General features: G+C 45.7%; 3 protein-coding genes and 1 long non-coding RNA gene across 4 annotated transcripts; 3 read left to right on the top strand and 1 right to left on the bottom strand.

Moving 5' to 3' along the window:
- Nucleotides 1-330: 330 nt before the first annotated feature.
- slc6a16b (solute carrier family 6 member 16b) lies at nt 331-4,499 on the top strand. Its single transcript, XM_088359140.1, has 12 exons — nt 331-498; nt 1,141-1,321; nt 1,396-1,553; nt 1,641-1,761; nt 1,828-2,003; nt 2,075-2,185; nt 2,249-2,490; nt 2,560-2,743; nt 2,818-3,019; nt 3,092-3,251; nt 3,325-3,487; nt 3,659-4,499. The coding sequence occupies exons 1-12, from the start codon at nt 478-480 to the stop codon at nt 3,902-3,904; spliced, it is 1,965 nt and encodes a 654-aa protein (XP_088215266.1). The 5' UTR covers nt 331-477; the 3' UTR covers nt 3,905-4,499.
- Nucleotides 4,500-4,583: 84 nt separating this feature from the next.
- LOC148382711 (uncharacterized) lies at nt 4,584-5,684 on the top strand. The gene is made up of 4 exons (XM_088359159.1): nt 4,584-4,730; nt 4,794-4,967; nt 5,068-5,217; nt 5,306-5,684. The coding sequence occupies exons 2-4, from the start codon at nt 4,814-4,816 to the stop codon at nt 5,539-5,541; spliced, it is 540 nt and encodes a 179-aa protein (XP_088215285.1). The 5' UTR covers nt 4,584-4,730; nt 4,794-4,813; the 3' UTR covers nt 5,542-5,684.
- LOC148382710 (uncharacterized) lies at nt 5,289-6,943 on the bottom strand. Its single transcript, XR_015853890.1, has 2 exons — nt 6,783-6,943; nt 5,289-5,520 (listed from the first exon to the last, which is right to left on the bottom strand). It is a non-coding gene; the product is annotated as an uncharacterized LOC148382710 (long non-coding RNA).
- LOC148382709 (vesicular glutamate transporter 1-like) lies at nt 5,954-11,009 on the top strand. The gene is made up of 14 exons (XM_088359144.1): nt 5,954-6,139; nt 6,222-6,370; nt 7,809-8,061; nt 8,133-8,251; nt 8,333-8,447; nt 8,538-8,625; nt 8,745-8,831; nt 8,908-9,044; nt 9,110-9,259; nt 9,340-9,472; nt 9,758-9,868; nt 9,930-10,057; nt 10,127-10,196; nt 10,337-11,009. Exons 2-14 carry the CDS (start codon nt 6,309-6,311, stop codon nt 10,603-10,605), a joined length of 1,722 nt encoding a protein of 573 aa, XP_088215270.1. The 5' UTR covers nt 5,954-6,139; nt 6,222-6,308; the 3' UTR covers nt 10,606-11,009.
- Nucleotides 11,010-11,160: the final 151 nt, after the last annotated feature.

The following is an 11,160-nucleotide window of genomic DNA, read 5'->3' as shown; positions in this document are numbered from 1 at the left end:
TTCTTTTAAAAAAAAAATCCCCCCTCCGATACTTGCGTTAATGTGATTAATTTGTTTACCCACTTACATAATATAATTGTATTCTGATGTTGTGCATTGTGCTGCCTTCAAAAACACGTAAATTTGAACTTTCGGTTTGAGGTAACTTAATTGCTACTAAGTTTAAGAAGCAATTAAAAAATCAATGCCGTTTGGACAGGGAAGTATAATAAATCACGACTTTTCTGATCACGTTTTCTTGTATTGTTTTTTGTTTTGTTTTGTTTTTTAAACCGTTTATGACGATTTCTGTTCGCAAGCCAATATCTGTGAACGCAGCACGTGGGCGAGGACTTTAATGTGAGTTGTGTTGCCTTCAGTGCCCAAGCGCGCGTAGGATTCTAGGCAAGAACGCTTTGTGTAAGCTTTCAACAACGTACAGTCGAACTAATTGCTATAAGTATAATAAAACAGAAAAATTGGAAGCCTTTGAGGCGGATGACTATCAAATACTTTCAGGTAAATGAGTTTTTTTTTTTTACTTTATTCTATTAAAAATGCCGACAGCCAGTGAACGCAGCACGTAGGCGAGGTCTACACGCGGTGAGATAAAAAAATGCGGTAGTCGTTCACGCTCGGGGTTTATATTATTGTACAGTATTTTATCTCAACAGTGTTTATGTTATTTTTATTGTAGCGGTCTATTCAGTATATTATTTCACTGACGTCGGTGTCTCTTCTATCGAGCTCGAAACTAGCCGCATGTGCGTCCTCTTCAAGATTTCTATCGTCAATATTTTTCACATTTCTACTCCTGGACTTATACATAAACTACATTACCGACTGCTCAGGTTAGTTTTAGTACATTTTATCACCGTAACGGGGGAATTGACGTTTTTGTTTTGTATTGTTAGTAAGATGATTGGATAATAAATACCGCGAAATGACGTCAGTCGCACAATGGACATTTTTTAACTTCGTCACATTAACAACATCTGCTTAAAACCGACTTTTATCTAATAACTTGGAAGCATATAATTACCACAAGTATTTTCTGTCTTATAATAATTCAGTGCTTTATTGTCAAATTTACTTAGATAATTATGGTGAACTTGCATTTTTAAACTACAGATACAAGTGTGTCTTGTGTTGTCTTCAAAGATGGAGAAACACCTCTCTGAGGTGGAGACCAGATTCCAAGAAGAGAACCCAGATACTGCCGAGCCTAACGTTCGAGCAGGCTGGAACAGTAAAATCGAGTACTTTCTGGCCCAAGTAGGATTCAGCGTTGGGCTTGGCAATGTCTGGAGGTTTCCATATTTGTGCCATCAAAATGGAGGGGGTGAGAATATACATTTTTCAAAGTCATTTTATTATTTAGAAACATTGACTCATTTATTTGTCATATGTCCACAGGATCTTTTTTGTTGCTCTACGTGCTGATGATGCTTCTTGTGGGTATTCCCTTGTTCTTCTTGGAGCTGGCTGCCGGTCAGGCCATCAGACAGGGAAGCATCGGAGTATGGAAGTCCATCTCGCCCAGGCTTGTGGGAATTGGCTACTCCAGCTGTGTGGTCAGTTCAGAACGTTCACCCCAAGTTGATACGTGGATAAAATCTCATGCCAAATTTGTCCACGGTCAAACAATTGTGTTCTCTCAGGTGTGCTTCTTTGTGGCGCTCTACTATAACGTAATCCTGGCATGGAGCCTTTTCTACCTTGGCAACTCCTTTCAGTCACCTTTACCTTGGACGACGTGTCCAGAGGAGGTCAACGCAACAGGTAAATGCAGTTCTCATGTCGGATGATAATTGAGGAAAAACATCTTCATCGTTGTTGTCTTTTCAGATAGTGAATGTAAGGCCAACTCCACCACGTCCTACTTCTGGTACCGTAAAGCGCTAAACATCACGGACAGCATCAATGATGTGGGCTCCTTCAACCCGTACATCGTGGGTTGTCTTCTGGCCGCCTGGGTCATAGTTTGCTTGGGAATGTTCAAGGGGATCAAGACCTCCGTCAAGGTCCTTTAACACTTCATCATGTGCTTTTGTGATGTCGTTGGTCTTAATCTTGTTGCTTTGAAACTTCTTAGGTGATGTACTTCTCCTCCATCTTTCCCTACGTGGTGCTGTTCTGCTTCCTGGTGCGAGGTCTTCTCCTTGAAGGGGCCTTGGATGGAATCACCTACATGTTCTACCCCAAGGTAACGGCAGATCTCTACTTTTGTTCAACATTGTAATCTAAATGTGGTCGTTGGCACTTCCAGTTGGCGATCTGGGGAGACATGCAGGTGTGGCGGCAGGCGGCCACGCAGGTCTTCTTCGCTCTGGGTCTGGGTTTCGGTTCCATTATCGCTTACTCCTCTTATAATCCCCGAAACAACAACTGCCACCGTGACGCCTACACCGTGTCTTTCATCAACTTCTTCACGTCGGTGCTGGCCACCCTGGTGGTGTTTGCCGTGCTCGGCTTCCGTGCCAATAAGATCACCGCGGAGTGCGTCGTGAGGTACGTTCGAGTCGAATCAAAATACATAAAAGTGCTGTGTTTACATTTTTTATTTTTGTCTTTCCTCAGTAACCTGAAGCTGCTGTTGGCGCAGGTCCAAAACGGACTCGTGGACGAAAACATGTTGCCGAGCTTCAACCACTCGGACCTCGGCTCTTTGGGCCTGGTCGCGTACCGCGACTGGTTCAAACAACACGGAAGCCACATCCCGGGCAACTTAACTGACTGTAACCCGGAAAAGGAGATGGAGAAGGTGCAGTTGTTGAACTTAAATGCCATGATTGGTTTTAGTCTCGCACGCTTGAAATGTCCAATGTGTGTTTTCAGGGGGTGCAGGGGACTGGCCTGGTTTTTATCGTCTTCACAGAGGCCATGTCGCTGTTGCCCGGAAGCCCCTTCTGGTCTGCGCTCTTCTTCCTCATGCTGCTCAACTTGGGCCTCAGCACCATGTTCGGCACCATGGAAGGCATCCTGGCGCCGCTCACCGACCGCTTCAAGACTCTGGCAAACAACAAGACCAAACTCACAGGTGAAGTCGCGCTTGGCCTCCTCCCGTCGTCGGAAACGCACATTGATATCATCTCGACCGTTTCCCGTTTAGTTTTGAGCTGCCTCGTCGGCTTCCTGATCGGCCTGCTCTTCACTCAGCGTTGCGGGAACTACTTTGTCATGATGTTTGACGATTACTCGGCCACCTTGCCGCTCATCATCGTGGTGGTGTTTGAGAATTTCAGCGTGTCTTGGCTGTACGGAGCGGACAGGTGAGGAAAATGCGGCAAAAGTCATCTTCACGTCTCAGTGTCTATTTTTTTTTTCTTCACCCTTTCTTCAAAGGTTTCTGGACGACATCGAGGAAATGCTGGGTTGGCGTCCCTCTGTGGTCTACAAGTACCTGTGGAAGTATATTTGTCAGCTGGCTATGTTGACACTGCTGGCGGCCACGTGCATTCGCATGTTCATCAAAACGCCAACTTACATGGTGTGGAATAAAGAGACGGTACGCAGCATCACACTGATCTCCTCTTGATAATTGTTAAGTCAAACAATCATGGCTGGTAAGGATTCTCGTCTATGTTCTCCAACAGCTTCCAAATTATCCTAGCCGTTGGAGTTACAAAATGAGGCTTACTAAGTATGAGTTAAAGCCTTTATTTTTTTCATTTCCCAGACTTCCGAGATTGCCGTGCCCTACCCAGGCTGGGCTCTGGCCGTCTTAGCCTCGCTGATCATCTTTGCAATGATGCCCGTGCCGGTCGGCTTCTTCTACACCCTTCACCGGGACAGGAAGTTAAGACAGCCTCGCTCCGGCATGGTAACGCTCAACGAGTACAGAGTCGTTAGCACCAAGTGTGAAACCCCCCTGAACGACATGACCGACGTCGGCCCATGGCACCGCGATTCGGGTTCAAACTGATCTCGCTTATTCGCAATTTGTATCACGACAGCAGGACCGACCCGAAGGTAACGTTTATATTTTTATTACACGAAATGGTTGATATTGCAGTACTACATTTCTGAGCCTAAATTTCAGGATCCATACGGAAACAAGTATGAGCTGTTAAGTGTTGGCGAGATCAACCTGTCCGCTTCGACCTTTCAGGAATTTCTTGCTCTTATATCCAAGTTAAGAAGCTTATTTATTTTTCAAGGCATCTGTCAAGTCAATTTCATTCCACAGGTCAGAGTTTTTCAGATGGACACCAGCAGACAAATTCCAATGTGTGCCGTATTGAATTGTTGGTTTGTGATATTTTCTACGTCTGGTTTGCCTTGGTATTGTTTGGAAGGTGTTTGGTGTACAGGTGAGAAAGTTGTGAACAAAAGTGATTTATTGATGCCAGTATACAAATGGAAAGTGCCTTTTTACAGGGAAAAAATAATGTGCCATGTACAGTTTAAACATTTCCTGTGAATTATTTTCAAAGATGTACAGAGAGTAATGCCTTTTATGTAACATTGTTATGAAAACGTTTCTCATTAAAGTGGTTCTTTGAACTGTTTTATAACAATTTTGTGTTCTTCCAAACCTGCATCGTTTTGAAGATTACATTTTCTTAAAGGAGACACAAAATGGAGTCTGCTTTTAAACTGCTTACATGTTTGTTTGCTTGTTGTGTGGGAGACCATCCGTGTGTGTGTCCCATGTGGAAATGCTTGTGTCTTGGGAGCTCGGTTGTCTTGGATGTGCTTTGCCTCGCCAAGTCAGATAGGACAACGACCGAAACCAGCTCCCACCTCAGGTAGGCACAATCCTCACCATTCCTTTTAGACCAAATATATTATTGAAAGGGCTTGCTTGTCAGTGCACCTCTAGTCGATCATCATGGCAGATCTTTTTTCGCTTTTACTGCTACTGCTGCCTCCCGTGAGCTGCAGCCTCCACACCCACAAGGACCCGGCGGTGCTCCCTCCGCCAGCTCAGATCCTGGCTGCACTTAGGAACCAAGAGGCCGGCCATGTCGACCCAAAACTAACACGTGAGTCCAGAATGAGCAGATGGCTGGAGTAGAATTTTTTTTAGGTCATCTCAAATGTCGGGAAGGAAAATAACAGTCCCTCCCTCAAACCACTGATAAGATGCCCATGTAGACCAAGGCAACAGCAAGGTGGGCATCTTCATTGTGGCGGCAGCTGGAACGTGCACCTTCATGGCCGTTGTGTACTGCATCTACAGCAAGTTCTACAGCAAACAACCTTACCTCCACACCCAACTTGAAGAAGACTCAGGTACCTTATAAATGATATTGTCTGGTAAATGCAGATGTTTCAAATTTCTACAGTAGAAGTTATTTAAAAAAAAAAAAAAATTGTCTAGATCTGACGGGCTCGCCTTCGATGTATTTCCAAGCCGCTGGTGAGGCGGACATGCGGGGCGGAACCGGCTATGGTTCCCTTTCGGACACGCCCTCTGTCATCTCTGTCCCCCCTTATCTGTCCCCGCCTCCTTCCTCCATGCCTTTTCCTCCCTTCTTTGCCTCTTCCTCCTCCTGTTCTTCCTCACGTTCCCTCAGAACCATCTCGGCCAAAGACCTGCAGCAGAGTTGTATCTGAATAGCAAGTATACTCTCAGTAGGTGGTGGGCATGTTGACTTAATCAGTACATAAACCCATGTTGTGAAGATTTTTGTGTATTTGTAGTCCAAATAAACAAGATTCCATAGCAAATGATCATTTCCACATTTTAATGATTATTCATTGCTCCCAGTATTAATTTTTTTTTTGTTACGCAATGCAAAATCTGCTTTCATTTACAATGCACAATGTCTGATGTTGCATTTAAATTCTCATATTTCTTCCCACCCCACCCAGTGCTTCCTCGCTTCACTCCCATTTGTTTTCTCTCCTTCCATTCATGGTGCGCCACTCCATGGCGTGTGTGTGTGGGGAGGAGGCGGGGAGGGAGGGGGGAGCTATACCTGGGACTCTAGCGGTCCCACTCACTCGGGGAGATTAGGCTGCGGTAATCTGGACTCAGGCGAAGGCGAGAGAGAGAGAGACTGCTATCAGCCATGACTTCCGTCCCAAATTGCCTCCTGTGGGCATCCCACCTCCCCAGAACGTAATCATTTCTTTTGATTTTCCATCTTCACAAAACTGAGGACACTTGGACAATGTTTTTGAAATCAATTTTACTCCAAGGCAGCTAGAGGTGGGTGTTTCATCTGTTTTCAAAGTGTGTGTTTTTTCAAAAACATTTTTTTAAACTAATTTCATTTTTTTTTTTTTGGAAGTTCGGATGTGTTAGTGGCATCCAAGAAGCGTGCGCACCAGCACAGGACTAAGCTGTTGGGAAGCGCGCACGGGCTGGACGAGTGAGGATGGAGATCCGGCCGGACAGGTTTAAGGCTGTGGCTGCCAAAACTCTGGGCAAAATATATGGGTAGGTACCAAAAAAATAATATACACATAATGTCCACACATTGATATTAATTATAATCATAAAACAACCGCAGAGGAACATTGAGAATATTTCAAAATTTCCACAGGGAAAGTGAGATCATGTTTTCTTGAGTCTATTGCAGGACCGCTCAATGTCAAGTATAGCACACGGGAAACCGCCATCAATAATTAATGACTTAGCAGTCATGCAATAGCTTAAAGGAGCGAACAATAATCAAATTTAAAATGGTTCGGACAGCTCCAACCCTCCCTTCTCATGCAATGGACACCAACAACAAAAAGTCCGATGCTCTCGCTATTATTAGCAGTACCGCTGCTGTCAGGAGGATGCGCTTGAGATCAAGCGGAGAATAACTTGTAATACTTTTCCCCGAAAAAATCTGTCCACCTACTTAAGCAGAGTGTGAGTACTTTTTCCGCTTCTGATCCAATATTGGAACATGGCCGTCCGACCCATTGCGGGCGGGAGCAAGTGTTTCCGCTGATGGACTTCCCTTTTTCTTTCTTTCTGTTCGGGATTTGATCTAGTGTCTAAACACTTAAATCCTATCCAGAAATAGCCTCTCTCTTCTCCAAGCTGTCGAGCCACGTAAATCCCCCCCCCCGTACACCTTGCCCCGCCCCGGTATAACTCGTCACCGTGTACCTAAGCCCTTCCCCTAGCAGGCCTCGAGATTAGGTCAGTGGACACTTGGTCCTGCGGTCCACGTGCCGCCGCTCTCGCTTTCGTGCGTAACGCGCTCCCAGCTGCACGCCACACCCGGATGAAGGAAGCAGGCCGGGTCTTAATTCAACGTAGGCCTCATTATACAAAGTACTCACACTTTCGCAAGTTTAGAATCTTAATTTGCTCTTTTATTAAACACAGTTTTGAATCATTAACTTAACTATTTTCTTAAAGTAGCTTGGAAACATTATGAATTATACACACAAAAATCTAATGATTAGGATCGAGGGAAGAAAGTTCCTTGACTAGTCAAATTATTTTTTTTAAATAAATCACAAATACAGGTTTGTATCATTCTTGCAAGCGTGTGACAAGCCTCCAAAGCGTGTCCTCATAGGAGAGCAACAAGCTCAGGTAAAGTAACCTGCAAGGATTACAGCGGATTGTCTTTAATTCATGGTAAAGCCAAAGCGCCATCGTGGAAAAAAAACAAAAACATTGTACATATGAAATAAACAGCTGGATGTTGTAAAGCTGTGTGTGTCAGTGACGTTGGGGAAAAAAATAGTCAAGATGGAGAAAAAAAAAAGACAAAAATAGTCCAAGGCTTTCAGAGATATTAATAATTCATACTTGAGAAAATCTATTAATACTTGCCTGCAAGAACTCAAAGAGCTCACGTTTGAACCTCTTGGGTTTGTGTTTTCTGCTTTCAACAAGGACATTTATTAAATATACTTTTTGTACACAGGGCTCTGGAGAAGAAGCAGGAGAATGGCGAGACCATCGAGCTGTCGGCCGAGGGTCGGCCGGAGCTGGTGGAGGAGAAGGAGCTGCCGGTGGTGGACTGCACGTGCTTCGGCCTGCCCCGCCGCTACATCATCGCCATCCTCTCCGGCATCGGCTTCTGCATCTCCTTCGGCATCCGCTGCAACCTGGGCGTGGCCATCGTCAGCATGGTCAACAGCCACACCGTCTACAGGGACGACAAGGAGATCATCGTGGTAAGCAGAGCCAGGAGATGCCATCTTAACACCATGCGGCGACCTTGTAAGTAACCCCTGTGTCGTTACAGAAAGCGCAGTTCGATTGGGATCCGGAGACGGTCGGAATGATCCACGGTTCCTTCTTCTGGGGTTACATCGTGACGCAAATTCCCGGAGGGTTCATCTGTCAAAAGTTTGCCGCTAACAGGTTAGCCCCGCGACGGCATTTCTCGGAAGGACTTTATCTTGCTAGCTTTTCTTCTTCGTTCCTCCCCGCTTTCCTTTTCAGGGTGTTTGGATTCGCCATTGTGGCCACTTCTTTCCTCAACATGCTCATCCCATCGGCAGCTCGCATGCATTTTGGCTGCGTCATCATTGTCAGGGTGTTTCAAGGCCTTGTGGAGGTGATGGGCTCTTTTCTACCTGTAGACTGGCAGTCAACCAATCTTGCCACCATATTCATACTAAGTCTGTCTTCCCTTGTCGTCCTCCAGGGGGTGTCCTACCCGGCCTGTCACGGAATTTGGGCCAAATGGGCGCCTCCACTTGAAAGAAGTCGCCTGGCTACGACAGCCTTTTGTGGTACACCTCATTCATTGTTCTCTTGAGATAAGATGGCCCCCAAGCCTCGGCCAATAGGAAAGTAGTCATTTCTGTTAAGGACGAGTATTTGGACTGATTCACCGATGTTCTATTTGAAGGTTCTTATGCCGGTGCCGTGATTGCCATGCCATTGGCTGGAATCCTGGTCCAGTACTCAGGATGGTCCTCAGTCTTCTATGTCTACGGTAAGCCAGTCCATTGAGTCAACATATTTTTTTCAAGACCAATCAAATCTTCACTTTTTGACCTTCTGCCTGCCAGGAACTTTTGGCATCATGTGGTACTGCTTCTGGATCATGGTGTCTTATGAAAGTCCTGCCGCCCATCCCACCATCACGGAGGAGGAGAGGAAATACATCGAGGAGAGCATCGGCGAGTCAGCTCAACATTCCGTGTCGGTGAGTATATCGTAACGTTCTTCTCCTCGTGCTTGTCAGCCGACGGATGATCCGCTTTGCTCCAGAAATTCAACACACCCTGGAGGGCCTTTTTCACATCCATGCCCGTGTACGCCATCATTGTGGCAAACTTCTGCAGGAGCTGGACCTTCTATTTGCTCCTCATCAGCCAGCCTGCCTACTTCGAGGAGGTGTTTGGCTTCGAGATAAGCAAGGTGAGCTCTTGGTGTGAAAAGATTCACTTTAGCACGAAGTCTGAGTACTTTGGCGATTTATTTGTGTGTGGTCAATGCAGGTGGGAATAGTGTCAGCTCTTCCCCACCTGGTCATGACCATTATTGTGCCAATCGGAGGCCAGCTCGCCGACTACCTGCGTTGCAACCACATCATGACCACGACCAATGTCAGAAAACTCATGAACTGTGGCGGTAAGGAAAGCAACTGTAATTTTTTTTTTTTTTATAACGTCGAGGGACTATTTAGGTATTTTTCTCAGCATTATTGTAACTTTCAAAACTTTGGACATTTATTGTCCACCATGTGGATGGATTTTTTGCTGAGAGCACCGTGACTCGGTATGTGTTATTTTTAAACAGCGGAAGGAATCAATAGTGTGGTGAAATGGAGAACATTGGCATTGTGCATACAGTTCAGTACGCAGGAAACTTGAGGTCATTGTCAACAATGATATAGACGTTTCTTTTTTCTTCCAGGCTTTGGCATGGAGGCCACGCTGCTGCTGGTGGTGGGCTTCTCACACACAAAGGGTGTGGCTATCTCCTTCTTGGTTATGGCCGTGGGATTTTCAGGATTTGCAATATCAGGTAAAGTCATCCAAGTACTCAAATCAAAGCAACTGATTCATTTTTTTTTTAATTGGTCCAGGATTCAATGTTAACCACTTGGACATTGCTCCGCGCTATGCCAGCATCCTCATGGGCATCTCCAATGGAGTGGGCACGCTGTCCGGTATGGTTTGCCCGCTCATAGTCGGTGCCATGACGAAACATAAGGTATTTGCCGTGGATTTGTCAGACTTTGCGCTAACATTTCTTCTCAAGCTTTTTTCTTTTTACTTGTAGACGCGGGAAGAGTGGCAAGGTGTCTTTCTCATCGCCTCTCTTGTTCATTACGGAGGTGTTATATTTTATGGTATGTGCCTGCGACACCTCGTTTCTTCCGGTCGTCACGTTCTATAATTAGGATTTGGTGCTGATAATCTTTGTTGCCCCTCGGTCAGATTCTCAAAGGATTTTTTTTCCCATTGGAATTGTTTTTATCGTGTCTCCAAGGCCTCTTTGCATCGGGAGAGAAGCAAGCCTGGGCCGAGCCGGAGCAGCTGAACGACGAGAAGTGCGGCATCCTGGACGAGGACGAGTTGGCCAACGAGACCGAGGAGTTGTACCGAACGAGCGGCGGCTACGGCGCCACCGACCAGGGGGCCGACCCCAACGGGGGTTCTGGAGGTGGCTGGGTGTCGGATTGGGACAAAACAGAGGAGTATGTGCAGCCGGCCGGAAGCAACAATTACCTTTACGGCGGAGATGAGGAGCTGACATAAAGAGGAACCGTGCTGGTAATGTTTACAGCAACTTCTTCACTTGGTGGCAAGCGGAACTTTCAAATGGTCTCTTCCACGTGGTTGAGGCAGACTGCACGGTGGACATTAGTCAATGTGTGTTTACGTGTGGTTGCATCGTGTCTTAGGCCTTAGGAGGCCTGTGTTTATTTCTTGTAGACGTTTCTAACGGAACAAACGGGAGGTGTGTTTTATTTCGATGCCTCAAGCAATACAAAAAAAAAAAAGTCAAGTTGTTTCAATGAACGGCTGTGAGGGGATTGATTTGCCTCCATGTGCACAATTTTAAGACATCTTGTGCCAATATAGCGACATTTAATCATATAACCTGTTTGACTTTTTGGATTTGTAGGTCTGAGTGCACTATTAAAAGTTAGTTTTTACCATTTTGCGCTTCTTTTGTTTTCCTTTAAGTTTAGGACAGTATTCATTGCAATAATTCGAAGTGACCCGTCCTGCACAGCAGTGCACTCCGATGGGACCTTCTCATTTCTCATTTTTCCGCTTCTTCTCAGGTGTGGCCGGAATATGGGCTGG

This window comes from Syngnathus floridae, chromosome 18, assembly GCF_059516105.1.
Source record: "Syngnathus floridae isolate MCC-2025c chromosome 18, RoL_Sflo_1.0, whole genome shotgun sequence".
Taxonomy (NCBI): Eukaryota; Metazoa; Chordata; class Actinopteri; order Syngnathiformes; family Syngnathidae; genus Syngnathus; species Syngnathus floridae.
Note: the sequence above shows the minus strand (reverse complement) of the source record. Positions and strands in the feature narration are given on the sequence as shown.